Source organism: Idiotropiscis lumnitzeri, chromosome 18, assembly GCF_059441095.1.
Source record: "Idiotropiscis lumnitzeri isolate Australia: NSW breed Sydney's pygmy pipehorse chromosome 18, RoL_Ilum_1.0, whole genome shotgun sequence".
NCBI lineage: Eukaryota > Metazoa > Chordata > Actinopteri > Syngnathiformes > Syngnathidae > Idiotropiscis > Idiotropiscis lumnitzeri.
Window position 1 is genome coordinate 5363368 of NC_142408.1, and position 24670 is coordinate 5388037.

Sequence of the window (24670 nt, forward strand, 5' to 3'; positions counted from 1 at the left end):
GGCTAAATCACCAAAACATATTTTAAAACATGAATTGAATTTAAAATTTTCAGGAAAATCCTTCCCCTAGTCTCGCCACCTTAAGGCCTTTGTTTAACAAGTATCAATTAAACTAGTGGTTAAATCGTGTTTTTTCATTTTTTGATTGATGTCATTTGTTCATGCAGTAACAAAAAAGGGCAATTGTTGTTATTCCGTTCACTCTGTCTGTTGTTCCTCTCTTCCAGTGGACGGACAACTGCAATGACTACAAAGATGGCAGCTGGACGTCGTCACAGGGGAGAAATTCCTCCAAGCCCGTAAGTTTGTGCTCGGCAAAGTGGGTGTTAGCAGGATGAAAGAGAAACATCGATTCCATCCCCCCCGCTGTGTGCAGGATGAGTGGGAGCACAGCAGCAACGGCAGCTCAGGTTCCAGGCCCAGTTCCGGATCAAGGCCCGGTTCTGGTTCTCGATCCGGCAGCAGGGGTCGAAACAACCAGTTTAAAGGTTCCGCCAAGGTGCCAGCTCAAATCATTTCTTATGTTTCTGTTGTTAAGCTGCATCATGTCCCAAGATGATGACGTATGTGATTCGATTTTTCTCCCTTTTCTGTCGTTTGCATTGCAGAATGGAAACAAAGATGTCTCCTTTGACATTCTGGGCACAGACATATGGGCGGCTAACACAATGGACTCACGCGGGTACGTGCTTTGCTCCTCATCCTCAGCCAACCTGCCCCTGATTTAGTTATGGCGTCGCACCACTTACGGCTATCGTACGACCGCCAAGTGCTCAGCTTAGTTCCCGAATTCTGTGTCTGTGCTTTTTATACCCAGCTGTGGCACGGTAAAGTCTTAAAACAGTGCTTGGTTTTACAGGCAGCACGATTCTGCCTCTGTTATGTCTGTTACGATAGCCCCGCCCCCCACAAGCTAGAAAAGATCACGTTTTTTCCACCAATTTGTTGCTGTTCATAGACAACAGAGAACCCGCGCATACTTGTTTTCATCCTGTAAATATTTTGTTTGTTTGCGGGTTGCAGGGGTATAGGTTGGGATGTGCAGCCAGAGAAGCTTGACTTCAGTCACTTCCACAGGAAACACACAAGAGCTACGCCAAAGCACCTGCCGCACATCGACCGAGAGGGGTATGATATGCCATTTTGTGTTCAGAATGTGGTTGATTATTTTTCATATTACCTTTTACTCCGTGATGCCACTCCTGATTTTGTCCATTCTTTATTTGATTTTTTTTTCTCTTTCAGCATGAGCAAAACCAAGTTTGAGGAAGATGACGGCATCGACTTAAATGACATTGAGAAGTTCCTGCCCCAACTGTGCTCTGTGAGTTGCAGATCCGTTTTTTTTTTTTTTTTAATAGATGAGATATAAACATTTGTTTTATAATCCTAGCAACACATCACTTACCAAGCAGGAAACCTTGACATATTTTTTGACACTACAATCCGGTTGTCTAATGAGGGGAAAAAAAGTTTAAAGCGCCAGTTGAAGAAAGGCTGACTATAATTAAACCTTTAGCGACACCCAGTGGCTGATTGCTGTACTGCGGTTGTACATTGCTCCAAATTGCAACACTCCCTCCTGGTGGTCTAACCCGTGTACAACATTTACCAAAAAAAAAAATTATGTTGCTCCAGCCTTCACTTGGAATTTAGCCAACCGAGCTGATCATGTCGTCGTTTGCGGAGAATCTCAGGGGAGGCGCAGTTTAGAAGTTAATGAAATATAGAAAGACTTTCTGACTGACTGACAATATAGAACTACACTTTTAAGTTGTATCGGTACTGAATGAGTCTGTCAGCACAGAGGACAGCCTATAAAGTCAAAGTTCAGAACATGTATTTTTGTACAATCAAATAAAATGAAGTGCTGAGTTTTGATATCTGATTAATTAATGCCGGAAATGACAATATTTGTATTTGGAATGAAATGGTTATGTTGATGATGATTTTCTAATCCGCAAAATCAGAGAAACTGATTTTGTTGCCCATCCTCCTTTGCACACGCTGTGTATTCCCGTGAGTGGATTTTCAAGATGTCTTCCTGAAGATAGTGTCAACAAATGAACCCAATGTGTAAAACTACTTTTGCAGATGTGTTACTACTATCGTCAGACACCTCGCATTGTGTTCTCCAAAGGTGATTTGTGTTTGGCTGGGGTGTCAGGCGGCAGCCCCCCCATTCACAAATGTCACCCTCTCTTCCTTCCCTTCTGTCCGGGCCAGAATGTCTTCCACTCGCTCCCCTTTCCTTTCCCTCCCCTCTCCGCCTCTGTGTCATCGGTACCTTTATGCGTCGTCGCATTTCCAGCCAAGACTGGACCACTCGCACTCTTAAGGATGACTTCCTCATTGTATAGCTCATGAGCCAAGAACGGCATTTCCAGTTATTCATGTTGGACCGACATTAACCTCACGTGTTCTTAGGTTTGGGTGTGCCAATATTAGACCCTGGGAGTCTTTCCTTTTTTTTTTTTTCAGTTTTCGCTATGTTTAGTGCACGCATCAGAGCCATGACATATATACGTGCCAATTTAAGTGATGGCACACCCGTCATCGATCTTTATGTGCGCGCAACAATTTATCACTATGTTGACTTTATATTCAATTTTTCAGTTTGAATTAGATCTGGAAGAATGTTTTTTGAAGGATGCGATGTGAAAAAAAACTGTTGCCTGCAAGTTTCCCACCAAGCCACACCAAGGAAAAACATTTTTTTTTTCACCTTAAGGAATGAGCGTTGTTGTTGTACTGCCCTGTCAGCGAGACCATTACGATGTCTTAAAAGAATGAAAGGCACCAGAAAGGTTAGGTGAGAGCAGTCATTGAGGACATATCCGCTCTCTGGCCCGGGAACAAAGCAGCAGCCCGGAGCTGAGATGTGTCGCAGACTGCCTGGCCCCTGTGCCTGGACGCGTACGTGCAGCCGAGCAGGACTTGGGCCGGGAAATGGACCTAGGGAGGGGCGGGGGGCGCTTTGGCTGGACTCTTTGTGGCAGTGTGTCTGTCTGCCAGCTGTCAACTGCATTCCACTGACGGCTTTTACCTTATACCGTTTCTTTCATGTTTCTTTTCTCCCCACCAATCTGACTTGATCTCCCATCGCGCTTGATATTTGACATCTCATCCTTCTCCATGCCTCTCATCCTGCCCCCCTGCGCTCCACTTGACGTCCTTCGCGGTTCCCTACATCCTTCAAATGTTGGTGGGCAGCGGAACAACATACAGGGAGGGGTGGGAGGGGGTCACGGTGACCGGTAGCCCCCCCCCCCAACCCACCCTGTGGTCTTTTCCTGTGATTGTCCGTGCTCTTGATCCTGTACCGTTAAATATGCGCTGGTCACTTCTGCAGTACGACCCTTTGGTCTTTTCCCACCTTGGCCACTGCCATCTCGTCACTATCCAATAAAAAAAAAAAAAAAAAACGACGTCTAAAATGTGGAGATACATGGTTTTCATCAGCCTACAGATACAATTAACCGACCAATCAGGTTACGTCACTTAAAATCGTCTACGAGACCACGTTGGTCTGTGACACTTCGGTCGTCCTCAAATGGGGCTTCATTCGTTTTTGCCGCCATCTTGTGGCACTGCAGGGCGTTACAGAAGCGCACCCAAAAAATGCAAATCGTTGAATTTTTGAGCGAATACATGAGGATAGCGCGACAAGATGCATTCGTAAATAGCGAGCCATGAATGGGTGGGGTTAACTGTGCTAAAATTAAAAATATATTTTGATAAAAGCGCGTCACAGACATTAAGACGGTTTGCAAACAATTTGTCGTCATTCGCTTTCCCGTAAATGCATCCTTAATGTCAACAAGATCACACACGCATGAAGCTTTGATTCTTCCGAGATATTGAGCTACCTGTCAGCGGAACACTGTGCTGTATAGCTCGGAGCGCTCGTATGATTGAAGTCTCACTGGGTGCCGTGGCAAGAACAGAAGATGAGCACGTGAAACCTGCTGCTGTAGCGGTGGGTGTCGCATGATTACATTTCTATAGGGTACTACAGTCCCCCACCGCATCCGACACTTTGATCCCACAATGGCCCCATCTCCTCCTGCGTGCAGACCACCGGCTGCTTTAGTGTAGCTGTCTTTCTGCCGGCGCTCCGCTGTGACACCGGCCTCAGATCACGTCTATTTAATGAGATGTGGATGTCAGGACCGCGCATCTTTTCCACTCCTATCATCGATCACCCACTGTACCTGACTGTGATGGCTGCAAATCTCCCCTTTCTGTGCTGGAGGCGAGCGTCATTTACAGAGTTAGATCAGAATGACATTTGAAGTCCTGCTCGTCAAGTTGTCTTTGATGAATTCATAATTTTTCTGAGCATTTCACATTCCGTGCAGAAATGGGTGAATGAAGCTAAAGCCATGCCAAGATTCCCCAAGAGCATTAGAACCTTGCTTGAAAAGTAAGGGGGAAGGAAAAAAAAACATGATTAAAGGTTTTAGAGATGAAAAGGTGTATTTTTCCAAGATGATATAATGTCCTCTTTTTTTCCAGATAGAAATTGTAATTATCTAGTCGTAAAAGTAGCATAAGAATTTTTTGTAATCTTTCACTTGCGATCCTTTGCATTGCTTATTTACGCCTGCAACAAACTTTTATGTCCATCCGTTACGTCCTCCCAAACTATGACATTCTTCTCGATTGGTGTCTACAGTTACAATTTTCCCCCAAAAAGTATAAAAGTAAAATTCCCTTTTTTGTAGAAGAAAATTTGATTTATTCTCGCGACTTTGTTCTCGTAGAATTAAGAGTTGTCGTGACTTTATAAAACTTGCACTTGTCGGATTCCGTCTTGTCATTAAAAATAATATTCATTTATTTAATTATTTTTATATGCACCTTTGTGCCTGTAGATGCGATTTTATAGGGTGCAGCTCATTTGTAGATTAAAAGAAGTATCATTCCTCCGTGAGGGAATGTGGGGAAAAATGTCGTACTTCAGTGTCCCTCCCTCTCGCTTTTATGTGCTCGCCGCCTTAAATTTACAATCTCTCATGTTGTCATTCCCGCACTACTTCTCTCCCCAACCCTCAGCGCTCTCAACAACCTGTCCTGTAATGCCACTCCTGGGGCACTTTTATATTTATGGCTTTTGGCCGCAGTCAGCGCCAACATAAATAAGCTGAGAGAGTGAGTGAAACAATGGAGTGCTCCGAAATGATGCCAGAATTGTTGTTCCACTTGAAGGCACGGCAAAGGCAATGCGCTTCACTTTTTCGCTCTGTGGCGAGAAAGTCCTGCGTTACGGTTAGGGGGGGGGGGTCTCCCTGATTTTTCTAGGAATTCATGTCGCTAGGTCAACATCCTCTCATTGAGGCTCACACGGTTCGTTGCCTGTCGTTTTGACTGAGATGCACCCGTCTACACGCAGATGAACATCAGAGGCGGGATTCCATCTGTGTGCACTGCCTAGAAAAGCCATCACACTGCAACTTGCAGTTCTGCGTAAATGGCCCTGAAGCAGAACGATGGGGGGGGGAGAAACGTGCATTCAAGCAAATTTCGGTTTTCTTTTAGCACTCGTTTCTCACTCCTCTTGCCCCGTTGCGTTGAAAGCGATTGTCGCTGTCAGCCAGCTGCTGCCGCCGATGTTATCTAATTATCTGATTGCAGGAGGCCGCGTCGCTGTGCAAATGTGCAAACAGTTGCATCAGTATCTCTTTTCAGAATGTTTTTTTTTTTTTTTTGGGGGGCGCAAAAAGGCCAAGGCAGCGTTTGTCTTTTTACACCGCGAAAGTGTTGATTCACCACTTAAATAAATTAATTACATGATAATAATAATTCTGATCCATATTTTGCTAATAGAATACCTTTGTTTATACTACATTTACCCTTATTTTTTTTTATTTTTTATACAGTGGATGTTAATTAGATGGCTAATAAAGTATCTGAGCTGCATCTCTGCTATACCTCCAGAGGCTAGAATGCGCTGACTCGGCACTCGCCCCTCTCATCAAGGCTCTCTGAATGACAATGATGATGCGGCAGCCATGTTTGACCTCCAGAAAGTCGCATCCCGTCGTTGACCGTTGCTTTTGAGAGCCGCGACCATAAAGATGACAAGGTTGAGAGAGTCCATAAAGTCCAGGGCTAAGATATGAGTTGATAATCGGCGCACAGACTCATCTGCCGTGTTCGCCAGAGGACAAGGATAAGACCAGCCGTTTATTGAGTCATATTGCTTGCATGTGCCACCGGTACTGTAAGTGGAAGGTCTCCAGTCGGCAGCACTATTCGAGTGATGTGTAACCATGGTAATGACACGCTTTGTTGCTGGGAGCGCGCCGTTTGACTGGCAGCGCTGATGTTTCACCCATTATAGCTCCAGCTGGATGATTACAAGACACCCCAGCAGAAAATATTATAATCATCTATAATGCCTTATTCCAAAGTGTAGTTCCGAATAAAAGAACACATGAGATTAAATGTAACGAGGACTGCTTATGTACAGTTTGCACGGTCTCCCTGTTACTTAACTCATTCACTACCAGCCAAGTAAAAAAAAAAAAACGATCTTTGACGTCGTTAGCCGTCAATGGCAGTCAATGAGTTGATGGGTCCACCAAAGCCACGTTTCCTCCAATATATACGACTCAACACAGTCACACTTTAAATGGCATTTACTTGTTCGACAAGCAGTTTGTTGCTTGGTATGCTCGTACCATAAAATGCGCTCGCTTAATTACCACATGAGCAGTAACTAAAAATCCTGCTAATGACTTCACAGTCTATAACGATAAATTGCATTCTACGACTAACATGCTTCCGGGACTTGTGGGCAAATTACCGTTGCTGGCTTTAAAAGTCGATCGCCCAATGACTCCGCAAACAGAAACTAAAAAAAGTCTAGTTTGCAGATGGAAATGCAAACAGTGTATTGTACCAAATTGACCTGTACAACTTTTTTTTTTCCAAACATTAACAAGGTTTATTCATTTAATTTTTTTCAAATCCGGCGGGCCGAATTAAAATGTTTAACGGGCTGCATGTGGCCCCCGGGCTCTAGTTTGCCCACACCTGCCCTAAAGCAACAATTCATGGATTATGTCATATATGGCAAGCGTGTTTCCAATGCACTGTTGCTTTCATAGAAATGTTCCGTGCAGTGCGCATTGCTGGTCTTGACATCAGCCTTCTGTATGATTTGTGCCCAACAGGTCTTCCCACCCCTTCCTAATGAGGCTGAGATCGCGCACACCAAAAAGCTCTTCCGACGCAAGAGGAACGACCGACGGTAATGACGCATTAAAGTCCACACACGCACACACTCCTGGGAAGGTTTTAATGCGATGAAGTCAGATGACAAGCAGCCAATCCTTTAACAGCTCTCGTCTGCCAAATAATGTCGACGCAGGAATGCAGACTGCAGACAAATAATAAAACAGACACATTCCAATTTTTTTTTGTTTTTTTTGTAACATTAAAACCTGCTTTGTTTTGATTCCGTTCTGCAAGTTTGTGCTGGCACATCTGCTCTGATTGTATACACAATGAAATGTGATTTGCAACTTCATTGAAAGGAGCTTCTTGAGAGTGGAGGACGGGCTGGTGGGAACCTGATTCTCTCACTGCCTGCCCTGTTGTCATTGGAAAATGATTCTTGGGTTGCTAAGCAACCGGCAAAGGGGAAAATATTTGTGTTGTATTTTTGGAAAGAAAAATGAAATTTAGCTGAGTACCAAATGGACATTGCAAAGTACAGCAAATAATTGGCACTGTTGAGAACTATTTACTTCGTAGCAATGGATTTGCTCGTTGGAAAAAAAATAGAGGAGGAAAATGAAAACTTGATATTTCCAATCCTTGTTTGTGTGCGTTTGGTGCACGCCGCCTCCAACAACTGTTTTTTTTTTTATCTTTTAATCAACCCGACTGTCAAGACATTTGTCAGAGCTCCTTGGACCATGCGTTGTTCCATAAGGCACAATACTTTCAAGCAAGAGGAGTGAAGTGGAGGCACTTCCATGTGTTTCTACTTTAGCCGGCACGTCAAGCAAGACTGAAATTAGTTGTGATTTACTGGAATGCGCTGCTTGCAGAGAAGGGGCAAAGCGCGACTCAAAATGTATATCTCTATTCATAAACTTATGTCTTCGTCCTGTTACCTTTCCGCTTCTGCACTCGTCTTAATTGTTTTATTTCTTTATTTTTTGCTTGTACTTTGAGAAGATGCATTGAGAAGTTTTCAGTACTTCATTCATATTGTGGGGGGGGTAGAAAAATGGCTCTGATAACATTTGAAAAGGCAAAACGTTCCTGTGTGGACTTTGCACTCCACATATTTTGTGTGTGCCTTTCACACAGAACAGCAACGAGAAGTGGTGAAAATCCCCAAGTCGACTTTGTCACCTGCTTTACTGGCTTTTAAAGTGGAAATGTAAAAGACGAGATCCTTGAATATTTAGGCGATCCTCCATTAAAGCGTACTGGTCAATTTGAAGCCGTGACCATGTTATTGACTGTCTTCCCGCCAAGCTCCCATCGCCGCACGCCCCCCCCCCCCCCCCCCCTCCCAGCCTGGGCCAATTTGTCTGGGTCAACCAATGGTAGTCAATATGCAGCAACCTTGATCGATCACCAATAACCCACCAGCATATGTCCATGATTCATTCATTTCTTCAGTCGCCGTGGCAACCTTTACCTCCTCTAGTTCTCTGCATGTTGTTGAAATGACACTTATCAACCTGTAGTTTTGTTTATGTCCTCTTTTTTTCCCCTTCTTGCTTGCCTCTCCTAAAAAAAAAAAAAAAAAAAAAATTCTCCCTTTTTAAATGATTCTTCCCACTTAATGCACTCCTCATCTACGCAACTCTCCATCCTTCCATTCACCCACAACTGTGGCGCATCCCCTCCTCTCCTGCTTCTAGAGCGGTAGATCACTGCCACCGGTTAACCATACTTCTGCCCACCGGCCGTGACGGGACGCGGATCGTCTACGCCAGGTTAGTCTTGGAACAGGGGACACCATATAATGCAGCTGTCCAGTAAAAAGCATGCAACATCATCCTTTGAAATTCCCCTTTTATGTATTTTTTTTTTTTTTTTAAGGCAAACATTTGTTTCTTTTTGGATAAAATATTAAATTCAGATTAGGAGTTGCATGATTTTCATTAGACAGTGATGATAAATGCTTTTAATGTACTCTGACTGAAACCTCACACTGGAAAATTGATCAAACTGGTATAGCCTAAAAAAAAAATATATATATATATATATATATTGATATATATTTATATTTTATGGACAAAAGAAAGAACCCCCCAGAGAGCGGAATCAGCCTTTAATTGTCCTGCAGTTGTGGAATTCCGATTTGACAAAATGTACAGTAGCGCATTCCAGGAAGAACGTTTTTTTGGGGGGGAAAAAGAATCTGTTAAATTAATAAAATATTAGTCTTTTACCTTTATTTATTTATATTTTCTGTGAATAATGCATAAATCTTAATGACATTCATGCATCTGCGTTTCCATTTTGGTAACTGATCCCATTTCGGATTGTTGCGGAGGCCTTTTTATCTTGATGAGCTTCTGCGAGTAAAACCCATCATCTTAGACGAGATCAAACAAGTTAATTATGATGACTGCATTGATGCTACAAAACGCATTATGCTGAAAATACTTCTCTATTTAATTAGTTGATAGCTTCGGAGACAAGTGAGTTTGCGTGTAGGCGACTTTGAAAGCTCATCAGCTGCCTCAGGTGTTCCGTTTTGCTCGCAAACTCCCCGGCAGTGACGTGACGGATGGACGGTCGGCGCGAGCAACGCCGCCACCGAGCTCAGCCGTCAGTAAATATGATTAACGTTTTATTACCGTCTCATTTTCACCCCCTCGCCTCCGGCGCTTTGGGGAAAGGTTTACGAGATGTGAGCCTCTACTAACAGCTGTCGTAAAGATCAAATTAATCATTAGCGCGAGCGAGATAGCGTCCTGCTCAACTTTCACGACGTCTCCCATGAGCGGCACGCGGCTCCACGAGAGATTCTCATCCCTCGACCTCTTCAGTCCCATTAAACACGATTTCACCATTTCTGTCGGTCAGCATTAAGACTGATTGGGATTAGTCACGTCAAACCCCGGTGGAAATTCCGTGGCCTTGAAAAGCGGCTTTGTAGCCGTCACTTTGTTAAAGGAGGTGAAGAAAAGCGCGGCGGCCCTGCGCTCAACTTAACGAACATCCGTCTCGGGAAGATGCTGAATATTTGAGGCAGTTGTTTGCTCACCACCAGATGAACTGTCTCCCAACCTCCCCGGGAGAGTGGAGCCGAGGTGCCAGAAAGGACGCACACCCGACGAACGCATACAAAGCGGCCTATAAATATATTGCATTTGCATTTACTTGCGCTGGCGCTTTTATGAAGAGGAAAAATACTTTCAAGTAAGCAAATTTCCGAAACACAAGACTGTTTGATGTCTGATAAGGAAGAAGATAGTCTCTCCTTTGAATAGTCACCCCCCCGCCCCCTTACCTTTGAGACTTTTCATTGCTCTTTGCAGGCTTTTCGGTTAAAAACTTGCAGAGTAGGGAAAAAAAAAGTAACAAATATTGAAAGAAGACGTGAAGGAAAAAAAATCTTGCAAGTATACAAATTTGAGCGTGTCGAATTGTGAATATGTATCGACTGTAGTTTTAAGTTGTGATATCACCATTGACCACTGGATGGCACACATGGCTTCGTTGTACTTCCACCAAGCCATAATACTTTCCTATACTTAGTCTAAAACTGTTTTGTAGATTTGGAATGATATGCAGGACAAAACTTGCACCTCAATAAAATTCCCATTGTGTGTGAGTTGATTTTTATTTTTTTTTTGTGGAGGTGCGCACGGTGGACGACTGGTTCGCATCCGCCTCAGCGCAGAGGTCTGGTGGTCAATTATAGGACCCGACCTTCCTGAGTGAATTTACATGTTCTCCCCATGGCTACTTGGGTTTTCTCCGGGTAATCCGGTTTCGCACTCCAAAAAACATGCATGGTTGGTTCATGGCTCTAAATTGTCTCTAGGTGTGATTGTGAGGGTTGAGTAGCCGATTGCCCGAAGATGGCTTGGGAAGGCTCCAGAACGTCTGTCACCCACATGAGGATAAGCGGCTCGGATAATTGTTTTTTTTGTTTGTTTTTTTTTAGGTTAGAATAGATCTTTTATTTCAAAACATTATGCAAATTGAAATGTATTGAAAACATTTAGCGAAAATGGATGTTAGCTGCCCCCGTGTTAGTGCAAAATCCCTCAAGCTTAGACAGTCCAAATTTTTGGTTTTCTTTTGCTTCCACGAGGAGTCTAGCTTCTATTCATTTGTACTTTTCCTTTTTGGCTGCATTTTCTTTTTTGAACATGTATGGAAAGCCGTGGCCATTTAAGTCATGGCTAAGGGTCAGCCTTTTGTGAGGAACGATGAACCGACGGCGGAGTCGCTGATTTTGTATAAAGTTTCACGGCCAGTACAGCCTCCCACTTGTGTGCGTCGTCTCTTTTTAAAAGGCAATTTCAAGAAAGCCTCTTTTATGTTGAGTACTTGACTGGCTCAAGTCAGACTGGGAGCAGTTTTGTTTCTTTTCAGAGGAGTTCAACCAAAAATAAGAAAAAATTAAATGCAGAAATTGCTGTTGGAGAGGAAAGTGAACTTGTGGCGATTGCGGGGGAATATGTTCAGTATTTTTTGTGCTGCTCGTTTGTGTTAATTACTTTTTGGTTGAACCCGAAAAGCAACAAAGGTGCTCCCGGTCTGACTCGAGCTATTCAAATACTCAACAAAAAAAGTGAGTTGCTTGAAGTTGCCTTTCAAAAGAGAGACGCACGCAAAGCAAAACAGCCTTGTGGGAGGCTACTGACGAGAAACAAGGAAGGCCCGTGGAACTTTAAAAAGATTTTTTTTTTTTTTTTCACACTCAATGTCTGTGCCGTTGCTTCTGTGCGACCCTCTTGGCTACTACTAACTACCATTAATCTTCGCAAAAAGAGAATTAATTTAGCATAACTGAGAAACAATTCTCACAAGTGTATCTGCAATTAAATCCACACTTTTCCCTCCTTCGGCCATTGTGGCTCACTGTAACCAACTCGCGATCTGATTGGCTATCGCAACTGTCAATCAACTATGAACCCCCTGTAGACTCTCGCACAGAACAGTCGCCCGCCCGATTGTATCTGCAAACTACTGGTATTGTGAAATCTGCCTGGTAACATGTGCTCGCTGAATTCTGATTGGATAAAAACTCTCACCTAAAAATACAAGGCCACCGAAGCATATTTTTGCATCGTCACTATTGATGTCGCTTAAACAAAATGGAGGTGACGGAGCAAAAGCAGGGGCTGATTGTGTTTGCTCATGCTTAGGCTGTGCTAGATAATAGGTTAGCTTCTTGGTGCTGGTGTGGTTAATCTCCCAGACCATATGTCAGTGGCTCGGCCAGCACACAAAGGTAGGGACGACGCGGGACCAGTGTACATTGTGGATCCACATGGAAGTGGCGTTATTTAAATGTTGGGGTAGTGGTGGTGGACGAGTTGTTGACTTTCATGTTGCTGCATTGCAACCAAGCTAACCATTAGACTACCTCCCATTCCAGGAGACAGCAACGGACTCAAGGAGGAGGTAAGAACCAGTCTCCATCACCGCAACACCAGTGGGACCAGCAGTCCCCCAGCCCAACGGAAGCGGGAGACATCAGAAACAACGGCCGGTCGCCTCGCCAGTTTCAAGGCGGACATGGACAACGTCCGGGCGGACCCCCGCACGGATACAACCAAAACCGGCGATGGCACCCAAATCAGAAAAGTCCGGGACAACAGAATCCTGCTGGTTCTGACAGAGGACTACTTGTGAGAGCAACCAAAGACACAGAGAATGTAAAAGTGCCAAGCGACAAGCACTCACGACAGATGGAGGAGCCCCGGGACTGCAAGAGTCCCGCTGACTCTTCCAAGGCTGAGTCAGCGCTGGACACGAACGCCTTGTCAGACGTGACAGCCGGCAAAGAAAGCCCCGGCTCGTCCGGCCAGGGCCTGTCCAGGGAGCCCCAAATCAGCTTGCTGCAGTCGTCTAAGGAGAGGCTGCAGAGGAGACTAAAGGACAAGGTACGGGAAAGCTGCTTACTTAAGCCAATCAAGAATGTGTTCGGAGGCTACTTTCATCTTTATCTCACACACACACACACACACTCACCACGGTGTTTTTGTCATTTATTCACTTTCTTGATTTGACTCAACTGTTGCGTGACTCAGCTGTCCGTGTTCTCTGATGCTTGTCTGCTTCGTGCTGACAGCCACAATTCATGAACAATAATTTTCACTGACACCCCTTGAGCCGTTGTTTTTTCTCATTTTACCTGAAAACCCAAGCGTTTAATCATATATGTTTTAATTAACCTAAAGAACGGCCACACACTGACATAGTGGTTTGTATGTCTGCCTCGCAGTTCTAAGGTTTTAGGGTTCAAGTCTCAAGCCTTCCGTTGTGGATTTGCATATTGTTTGCGTGGGTTTTCTCCCGGTACTCTGGCTTCCTCACATATTCCAAAAACACGCATATTCGATTTGTCTGAGTCAATTCATGTTTTATGTGATGGTCGAGTTTCTAATCCACAACGTACACAGCCTCTCTCACCCAAAATCATCAGTGCTTCTCAAATAGTGGGGGGGGGGTGCGATGCTGAGGGGGGCGCGTGTTAAGTGGAACATGCTTTTTTTCCCGACGTACTACAATAAAGTGTAATTGCACATCCACTCCAGTAGTTGGCAGTGGCGCTCTCCTTGCCTATTGTATGCAGAGTATTAACTCTACGGTGTTGATTTGTTTTGCAACAAAAATGCCATTATTTATAGTTGGGGCGGAGTTTGGTGGTGGGGTCGGGGCGCAAATTGTTTTCTTCTTCTGTTTTTAGGCGGGGGGCGTAACATAAAATAATTGAGACGCACTGGGTTATCTGAAGAATCAGATTTGAGTGTGTATGGTTGTTGGTCTGCGCATTGTGATTGGTTTACCAACATTTCACGGCTGTTTGCCAAAGTCGGCTGGGATAGGCTTCATCTCACCTGCTACCCGATTGAAGATATGGCATCCTCCCATATTCCAAAACAATAATGTTAGATCCACTGGAAAAACTCAATACTGTCCCGAGGTGTGAATGTGAGTATGATGAGTTACTCGACTCTGAATGTTTCCTCAGGAGGAGGCACTGACGGAGGTGATGGGCGCCCCCAGCATGGACCGCCTGCTGAAGCTGCTCAACAGCATGAGGAGCAACAGCAGCGGCGTGGAAGAGCAGCTGGCCTCCTTCATGGAGGAGGCGCAGAGCTCGGCGCGCTCCGAGGAAACCCTGAGCCAAGTTGTGGACACCATCTACGACAAGGCCGTGTCAGACCGGAGTTTCGCCGCCACCGCCGCCAAGCTGTGCGACAAGATGGCGCTCTTTATGGTGGACGGGACCAAGTTCAGGTCCTTGCTTCTCAATCTGTTGCAGGTAATCCTCAGATGCCCTAAGTGGTTTTTTTTGTATTGATTGTTGGGTCACACAAAAAATATCTTCCTGGATTCACACAAAGACCTCCACATTTTTGTATGGTTCATTTTAAACACAAAAAATAAAAAAAGTGAAAGAGGAACGAAGTGGAGGGCAACTTGCCGTGAAGGCAGGATAACATTTGGCCCCTGAAATGTCACAAGAAGACAGCATGGACATGTTCGTCTCAGTCGACCACTTCGGGACACTTTTCTCCCCTGCGTGAGTCGTCCGACTCGCTGGAGCTGAGAAAAGACAGCGCTGATGGGTTGGAGAGGTCGAGGGTGGGCGTGGTGGTCTTGTATTGAAGCAGTGGCCCTTGGCGTCGTGGGTGAGGAGAGACGATAGTGCGAGAGAGCACCGAGATTATGAGACAAACTCTTTGATTGGCGGGCCACAGTGGGTTCTTAAATTTCACAGAGGGGCCAGACTGATGGAGTGTTTTGGTAACCTCACCTCATTGCAGAAAAAAAAAATACATTTAATTTTAAATGAAAATGAACAAAAGCATTCAAACAAAATATGTCTTTGACGCACCGCAGTATTTACAAAATAAAACATTAACAAGGTTTATTAATTTAATTTTTTTCAAGTTTGGCGGGCCGGATTAAAACGTTTAACAGGCCGCATGTGGCCCCTGTGCCGTAGTTTGCCCAAACCTGACCTACCAGATAGAACATGGGTGTCTGAACTTTTTCCTTCAGCATTATTAGTCTCTAAACTCGTTGTAGTTTGGAGAGTCGTCGCTCATAATCCCTCCCTTTGCTTTGCCCTTCCCAACTTACAGAAGGACTTTGCCCGCCGCGAGGAGCTACAGCAGTCGGACGTGGAGTTGTGGTTGGGCTTTATCACCTTCCTATGCGAGGTGTTTGGGACCATGAGGAGCAGTTCCGGGGATCCCTTTCGAGTCTTGGTGTGTCCCATCTACACCTGCCTACGAGAGGTGTGTATTGTTATCGGAATGGGTTATTGAGCAAGAAATGGTCTTCGGCTCACGACGAATTTTGACGAAAGCTTGTCACAGAAGATGTGATTGTGCAACATTTTTTTCAATCTTGCCTTTAAAAATGTCCCATATACAGTCAAACCATCCCCCTCCATATGTTTCCAATAACAAGAAAGCACTTAAGCGCGTATTGCAGCATACAAGTTTAGTTTCCTGTTTTCCGCCCTGACCCAGTCTAGACGCGAGACACCGCAGCGGCTTTTTCGTTAGTGGCGCAACCCGCCAGGGCGCCATCGCTTCCAGGAGAGCACACGACCCAGGGTTTAATTCTCATCAGCAGGTCACGCCGCCTTACGCATGCTCTTTTCTGTATCCATGGAAACCATAGTCAGGGTCACCACAGCAGAGCAACCGCCGTACACGAGGCGACCTCAGGGGAATTGAAAGGAGAACGTGAGGGTGAAGGGGGAGAAAAAGAAGAGGTGAGGGGAAGCTGTGGGGAGAGACTGCGGTCAGGTCGGAAGTCGCAGCGCAGGAAGTTAAATGGCAACGTGACAACATAAATTGACTTGAATGCGCAACACAAGCTGTCAATTGACAGCTTGACGGGACGGAGCGCCGTTTTGATCGGGTCGGGGAGACTTAATTTGAAGGTTCCTCGACCCGATCAGCTGTTTTAAGACGCGTCACCCGGAGGTGTGACAGCTCTGCCGAAGGCTGAAGTGACAGCCGAAACTGTCAGTTTTTTTTGCCCTCCACCAGAAAAACGTTTTTTTGACACTCGTCAACGCTGGCTTGAAATTCCTTCAATTTTTCAGAACAAAATCGGTCCATTTACGTGCCCTATTTCCTATTTTTTTGGGCTCCGATGCTTCACAGAATGCAAACAATGTATCGCCACACAGCGTCGAGGCATTTTTGCCGAAAAAAATCGCAACAACATCAATAGGGCAGCTCACCGGAAAATAAGCAATGCATTACAATGGCGACTGGCAGCTCGAGGTTCTTCGTGTGACGTCATTCCCGAAGAATACCAGCGATTGCCGCACAAAAGCATTTTCGTTGTTAGGGCGTTGCTATGGGTCTAACTATGAATCTAGGCCGTTTGCGTTAAAAAAACTACGGTGAGTACTCTTAAAATTTATTTATTACTCAAAATACGATGTTCCACGTTGCAAAAAGTTTTGCTCCCATTTCCGTGGCTATCATCGCATTTTCCCCATTGCTTTTAACAGTGTGTCCTTCTGTGATGGCATCGCACGCACGAAAATAAAAGCAAGCCAACTGACATTTAAAGTCAATCAAATAAAAGTGCTGTTAGCCACATTAGCGTCGGTTTGCATCCAAACACCTGGCCCCGATCCAGTTTCATTGTCACCCCCGGGGGAAATATCCGCTTATTGGCCGCTAAGTGCTCTGCTATGACCACCAAGCGGGTGGCAAGTGCTCATCCATTTAGTGCAGGTACCGCGCAGTGGGTTTGTTGACGCTTTTTCATTAGTGGCGGCACCTGCAGGAATATTCTACCGGGAGCAATGTGAATAAATTAAGCGCCACTCTTGTACTAGTTGCATACCACGACTATGAAATGCCCCCAAAGTGCCAAAGGCCGCTTAACACATCACTGCAATCTCCATAAACGATGCGTGTCGTTTGACTCGTGTCGTGTAAATGCAGCCTTAGAAGATTAATCGTCTGTTTTTGGGTGACGTTTGAAGAAAAGCTAAGCAAGGCTTTTTCCCTGTTAAATTGTGTACATTTTTCCTCGGAGCGTAAACAGGAGAACATCACTGAGAAAGGGATATTTGTCTCTGAATTATTCATCAAGTATCAGCATGTTGCCGCAGCAAAGACACGGTACAGAAACAACTTCCTCTTTGCGGTCGGCTTAAATACGAGCTTGATTAATTGATGCCGAGCCTGTTGTTGTGGAGGCGGGATGAGGAAAAAAAAATACATAGATACGTTTTTGTTTTGCTTTTTTCGATGCATATCCTGTCGCTGGGAAACTTGTTTCTGCAGAAAAACTCATCTTTTATTGAAGCCCATGTCGTACGTGGAGCCTACTGGAGTATCAGTACACACACACACACACACGCACACGCACGACCTCTCAGATCAGATTTTTGTTTCTTTTCTGTTGGAACTTTCTTTATAAAAAAAAATGTATGAACACGTCAAATGCCTCTAAAATCTATTATAACAAATACATTCACGGCAAAAAAATAATTGGCTGCTGAAGTACATGACCCATTCGACTGCCCACACTGCTCTTCTTCTTCCGTAATCATCAGTTTGTGCTCGTTAGGTCGACTTTTAGGGCAAGTGTCTGCGTTTAAAACATCTACGAGAACCTTGTAACCTGTCAAGGTCTTGGAATTTTGGCCCTTATGAGCAAGTGGTGGATATTTTTAACAGAAACTTGTCAGTCTATGTGTGAGGAGTAGAAGACGAAACGTTTGCTGAACATTCCAAACAACCTATTAACCAACTTGATGGTAAAATTCTCGATTAATTACAATAACGTATCTTTATTCTCTCATCTCTGCGAGCAGTGTATAGTGATGATATACGAATATATTCTTTTTTTAAATTAAGCAGTGTATCCTTTTTTTGTGGCATTTTTGTTTGCAGGCTCTTTTATTTTTTTCAAAATTAAAATCAGTGAAAAACTGTTTTAGATAGTGTAGAAGTATCTATTGTGTGCTTTGAGTTTGGTACACTTCAGTGAAGCAGATATGATGGAAAAAGACTAATTCTTGATGAAAGAGGCGGGATCGCTGGTCCCAATGCCAGAAATAGTGTTGCTATGCAACTATTGGAAACCTATTTGAAGTCTTCCTGTTTCCAACGCTCGCTGCGTGCGCGCGTGCGTGCGTGTTATTAGTCTAACGTCGAAACATGTTTGCATCTCAGCTGGAAATCGGTGCATCCCATCACGCCGTTCTTTGACAAAGCCATCACTGACATGTCATTTGTTTGTCAAACGGGCGCAGCCGTCCTATTTTCATTTTTTTTCCTGATCAAATGCCTTTTTGAATGCAGGAGTGTGGTTTGGTGCAAGGAGGGGGCGGGGGGGGGGGGCAAATGGGAATCACAAGAGATTCCCAATATTTTCCTAGCTTGGTTATATAACAACAAGAAGGTACAAGCTTGTCAGAAGATGCTGTGAAACGTTTTCCACATGTAAAAAAAAAACCAAAACGTTCAGAATGTCTCACAGAAAAATAAATGATCAATCACTACGTCTATGAGTTAAACGTCTGCGCGACATCCCCCAGAGAACTCATTAGGAGGTGATCCCAGCCCGCTTGTGTGAGATCTTTATGCTGTCGGTGTCCATCCACACGTGCTGCGAAGGTCATGACAGTTGGGATGTAGTTGCGCTTCGCATATAATCGACATTCTTTGTGACATTTCTCTTCAAGGAGTTTTTTTTTTCTCCACACTTTAAAAACAGTTCCCAGGCGTGACATGCTTTTGTTAAAATGCCCCAACTCGCAAGAATGATAGGCACACTTTGCACATCGGCTTGTGAGCAACTGTATACCCCGCCCCATGTACTGCTGGGCCAATGACAAATCTGGCTTTTGTCACCATGACAACCAGGGGCAGAACATGTCTCCGAGTAAAAAAAAAAAAATGTAATGTGTGCGTCACCACGTGTGCTGAGTAGTCAAGAGCAGTACGCAATTTTTCATGCATGCAGCTTAGCGAGAACATTGATTGTAGTAATCGCCAAGTTTCACTCGGATATAAGTAGAAATTGAAGCGTGACTGTCCCGTTGTAAATTCGATCACTATAGATTATCTTTATGCGGATAAACAATCCCGGTTTGTGATTCACCATCGCGAGAATTTAGATTACGTGCCCCCCAAAAAAATGCTCATATTTTTAAAATACAAATCAGGTTGGAATGGGGAATCAATTTTCTACTATATTTTAATTTATTGGCATGTACTGCTAGTAATGCAAAAATTCCTCAAAACGGGTCTTATTTTTATACACACGATAGTGTACAGTGCAGTAACAATCTGGCCTCGTTACCTCTTGGTCTTTCTCACCACGCTGGACGTCAGCGCAACGTTGCCTCGCTTGCATCTGCTCTGATCTAAATTGACGCTGCGTCTGTTCTTGTTCCGCGTAGCTACTGCAGTCCAAAGACGTCAAGGACGATGCCGTGCTGTGCTGCTCCATGGAGGTAAGACTCAAACAACGCACTCAGTCTCATACCTCAAGACATACAACACTTGAACCGGTGGGTTCTCAACTTTTGTTCACGCCATCCCATCAAGGGTAGTAATAGCAGTATTGAGCACACAGAGTTTGTACAAAACATCTTTATCTTACATAGCTGCAGCTATAACAAAGCAGAACTTAACATTCACCACAATTTTTTGTAATTTCTATACAAATTACTTTTGCAGGTTTTTTTTAATGCATGTTCAAATGTGTTGGCAGTATCTTTAAAAATGTGTCTTACCAAGTTCAGAGCATGTGGGAGGGGCTAACCGAACCCAAAAAAATATTTTAACTCATTTACGACCAGCCGAGTAAAGGTTTTTTTTATCTTTGACGTCTTTAGCCGTCAATGGTAGTAAATGACTTAATTTTATAATAATCATATTGCATACTGTATTCACCCCCCCCCTCTCTCAATAGTACTATTTATCGCAAATTAATTTGCATACCCCCAATTCCTGATTTGCAGACCCCAGTTTTTAAATCACTGCTGTGAACAAGCTGCTTATTATGGTTTAACTGGTGTTGCATTTGTTATTCCGACGGCGCGCCAGTTGTTTTTGTGTCCTCGCAAGTGTTATAAAAAATATAATAGCATAGGTGAAGCAGAATTATAGATTAACTATTGTTAGGCTTAAAAAAAAAAAAAAACAGGCATTAATTGGCAGTAACCAGGCAAGTCTGTAACATTTGGTCTTCATTTCAAATTGCCAATCGAAAATTAATTCAAGTATTTGTTTTAAAAACAGCCCACGTGGCAGAGTTAGTTTGTTTCATTTTTAATTATTTGTACCAATAGGTCAGGGCCGCAATGAATGAAATGCTCATGTGATGCTCCGCCCAAAAGCATCTTAGAAGAACAAAGTCGGCCAAAAATAGATTTGCTTAAGACGTTTAGTGGTGATGGAATAATTGTATACAAGTGTACATATTTTATCATATAAAAAAACATAACAATACAATCTGTCACGTTTTCATTGACTCATGACATATTCAAAATGGGAATGAAAGGTGCTAGGTGTCTCTCCCACTTTTTCTTGCTCTTGTGCAGCTGCAGAGCGCCGGGCGCCTCTTGGAGGAGCAGCTGCCTGAGATGATGACAGAGCTGCTTGCGACCGTGCGCGACAAGATGCTGAGCCCGGCCGAGTCACCCCTGACCCGCTCGCTCCTAATGGAGGTCGTGGAGCTCCACGCCCACCGTTGGAGCCCCCTGGAAGCTCTCACTACGCAGTACTACGACCGCACCATCCATAAGCTCACCACCACCGCCGTCACGGCTTAGATGCGCTATTTCTTCCCGGACTTTTGGCACAGACAATGGTGTTGTGGCCACTAGGGGCAGTATAGGACGGCAGCAGCTTGTCCGTTGGGAATGGAGAGATGTTAAAGAGGAGGAGGGGGGGGGCGTCTGTGTCTTCATTGTCATCCGACCCCTCCTCCCGTTCCATCCTCCAGCCCTCGTGGCTGATAAAAGACGGAAAATGGAGGCCGAGAGCAGACACGGTGCTGTCTGTCTGCACCGTCTGCCCTCCCCTCCGCAGGGACACCCGGGTCAGGAGGTCTCGCCGCGGGACTCCGGCACGCCTACAGCAACCCCCATAACCTACCACCCCCCACCCCCCCACCCTTTGTCTCCCTCCCTTAGCAGGAAGCCTTTTTTGTTGGGATGAGACAGCGGGCCTGCTGGGCCAGGCTGGGCTCGGGATAAAGATCAGGCTGGCTAGAGTAGGGTGGCAGATGGCGGCTTGAGCCCTTGTGAGACACACACAATCAACACTTACACACGCATGCACGGCAACCCGGCATCCCGCTCCCCGATAGAAAAGCGGAAACATGGGGGGGGGTCATCAACATTAGAGGAGCATTAAAAAAAAACCACATACTGCGGTTAAACCTTTTGTTTTTGTCACCCAAGCCGTGCACATCCACATTCAGAATAACCGAATTTTTAAATAGATATTTATTATATTATTTGATTTGAATATTTTAATCTCCCCAGAAATATTAGTGCCACACTGAAAATAAATATTCTTAACAATATGAGGGGGAAAAAAAGTTGGAATAATATGAGAATAAGTGTTGTGATGTTGCAAGAAGGTTCCAATGGTAGCGTGAATAAAGACGCAAGTTCATCACAAAATAGTTCTCATCTGAGAAAAATAAAATAAATGTCTTCATAGTAGAGGTTTGAGAACAAAGTCGTAAAGTTCTGAGAAAGTGGCAATGTTACTAGAATGAAATGGAATATTGCCACCCAGAAAGTTGTCATAGGAAGGAAAAACAAGTTCGAAAGTTATGACAGACGTTTCATCTTCTGACGAAAAACGTGCTTCATAATATACGAATAAAGTTGTAAAGATGAGAAAGCAACTGCAAATGAATGTGTAATACAACAAAAAGCATTTTAAGAAGTAAGTCAAAAATATTACCGAAAAATTTGCATTTTAAGATTATTTGCAATGTAAAATTAAAACTCATTCTTTTTCCCCTTCTCAGTGTGGCGCTAAAACTCCTGAGCGTACAATCTCTTCTTTTCCGGATTTTCAACATGCATGTATGAGATCTAGCACCGGGCCTTATTGCGCACGTTTGACTTGTTTGCACTGTTGTGAGGCGGTTTGCTTTGAACAAACAAAACAAAAAAGATGAAAAGAAAACATTGCTGCAGTGAAAGGAAACTTTTATTTTTGAGCTAAAAAGAAAATCACGGCGGATGGCAAATGACGTGTAGCTCATAGCCATCCTTTGGCCGTGAATATCGGTGCGTGTTCACGATTGACACAATTTGATTTTATTTTTTTAATTGTGTTTGAGGAATAATGGCATTTATTAACCTGTGTATTTTGAAGACCGCATAGCCCAAAAAAAAAAACGATACATGTATATCTGTGACGCTAACGTATGCTGTGTTCGGTCGTGTAGCATCTGTGAATGGGCTCTCTGTCATAATGCGTGCGGTATATTTGCAAGTATTAAAAAAAAAAAAAAAGTTGAAGTTGGCAAAAGAACTGTGGGGAAACACCCAAAATATTTCGAGCAGGACTTTGCTTGTTGCTTTTGTGAATCCTCACAAACGCAATTCAGAGGCTGCATCCTTCGAAGGACCTGTCGGTCTTCGGCCAACCTTCGTTCAATGCTGCGGTCGTGGCCGCGAACGTTTCACGTCATGATGCTAGGTGGCTCCATGTTAGCATTATTAGCGCAAAAGAGGTTTGAAGGTTGAAAAAAAAAAACTATATATTGACAATGAAGCCCAAGACTTGTATCGAAGCCGCTTCATTTAAACATTTTATGCGACGTGCTAAGAATTTTGGCATAAGCGAAACATACGGTGGTGAAGCATTCTGCAAAGAACGGGAACAAGGCTTACAACATTATAACTTCAAAAAAAGTTGTGAACCTCCATGTTCGTGAAAATGTTACCGGGGAAAGATTTTTATAATTTTTTTTAAATCAGAAAACAAATGGTCATGTTACTAGATTTACGTTGTAAATTACTAGGAAAAAAGTCGCAAAGATAGGAAATTGTCTAAATATGACAAGAACTTTCCAAAAATAACACTCTCCAATTATGGGAGAGGTTGTAGCGCTACGAAATAGTCGTCATATTTCATGAATGAAGTTGTCTTATGGAAAGATTAAAAACTCAAAACATGGAAATTACCTTCTACAGTAATATGAGAAAAGTCGTGAAGCTACGAAATGGTCGTAATATTACAAGTTAATATGCTGTAATATTGCAGAAAAAACTCAATGTTACGACAATGAAATTGTTATATTACAAGAAAAAAAAAGTCGTAATGTTACAAGAGTAGTCATGAGCCTGGAAAAAGTTGGAGCGTTACAAGTAAAAAATGACAAAGCTACCAAATAGTCATAATATTAATGTAAATATTAATGTTCCAGGGAAAATAAGAAAGATTACAATAATAAAATTGTAAAATTGCTTTGGATTTGGATGGCCTTTGTAACGCGTTTGGTCATTGTCCTTCCGAATTATGTAAGCCCGGAATCAGAACATAGTCACACAAAAGGGGTGTGATGGTACCAAGACGTCGCAGTTCTGCGGCAGTTTAGGCCGACAAATGACCTTTTGTACGTTATTTTTAGTGCCTTATAGAGACGTGAAGCGCGACGACTTGCCCAAAAGCCAAATAAATCCAGCCTTATAGCTAGATTTAGCATATAGCTTAGCATGTGAAGTCACGTACCCTTGCAGTGTACATGCTTGTGCTTACAGTGTTTTGGGTTTTTTTGTATTATTATTATTATTTCCTCTGTCTTGCATCAAGAATTCAGACCATGTGTAATAGAAACATCATCACTCGGATGATGATGTCATGATGATTGTGACTCATCTTTCCGTCTTGTTTTATTTCTAGCTTTCTATTTAAGTTAAGCTCATTTATACTGTATATGTGGGAGGAGGTGACTTGTGAAACCGTTGGAATACCTACCTTGCAGGCAAGTGTGTAAGTGGTGGGATTACTGTGGTGAGTTACCAACGCAAATTTTTGTTATGCAAAAAAATAAAAAGTACAACAAAAAAAAAAGGGGGGTGGAGGCTCGTCCCCTCCCTGTCTATGCCCGTACAGCCACTTGACCCCCCACCCCCACCCCAAGTCTGGTTTGCATATTGTCATGAATATTAAAACTTAAACGCTGGCGGGGCTCCACTCGGATCTCTGTTTTGCTTTTTCTTCCAGAACTTGTGGAAAATAAAAAATAAAAAACTGGACAAAAAGATGTGATTGTCGAACCACAAAAAAGAATAAAAAAAAAAAAAATTTTTCCTTCAAAGACAAAAAGGCAGACGCTCACATTGTTTCCAGGGTCGTTAGCAGCAGAAGCGCGTGACAAACACAGCACCACAGTGGGTCGTTGTGCTAACAATGCAAGTCTCATTTACATGCCGGCCGTTACGGCTCGCACATTAGGCACACGAGACTTCTGA

General features: G+C 43.7%; 1 protein-coding gene across 3 annotated transcripts in view; it reads left to right on the plus strand.

Annotated features, from left to right (window-relative positions):
* The window catches only part of ctif (CBP80/20-dependent translation initiation factor), a 29180-nt gene extending 4790 nt beyond the window's left edge, over nt 1-24390 (plus strand). For 2 of the 3 annotated variants that reach the window (XM_088281394.1, XM_088281392.1), the window contains exons 3-14: nt 228-299; nt 377-499; nt 609-682; nt 1024-1128; nt 1246-1324; nt 7182-7258; nt 8892-8966; nt 12596-13103; nt 14195-14488; nt 15315-15470; nt 19622-19675; nt 20768-24390. In XM_088281394.1, the coding sequence (XP_088137520.1) occupies nt 228-299; nt 377-499; nt 609-682; nt 1024-1128; nt 1246-1324; nt 7182-7258; nt 8892-8966; nt 12596-13103; nt 14195-14488; nt 15315-15470; nt 19622-19675; nt 20768-20998 (1848 nt within the window). In that variant the 3' untranslated portion in view covers nt 20999-24390. The remainder of the gene's footprint in view (nt 1-227; nt 300-376; nt 500-608; nt 683-1023; nt 1129-1245; nt 1325-7181; nt 7259-8891; nt 8967-12595; nt 13104-14194; nt 14489-15314; nt 15471-19621; nt 19676-20767) is intronic. The other variant, XM_088281393.1, reaches the window with a different exon arrangement.
* Nucleotides 24391-24670: the final 280 nt, after the last annotated feature.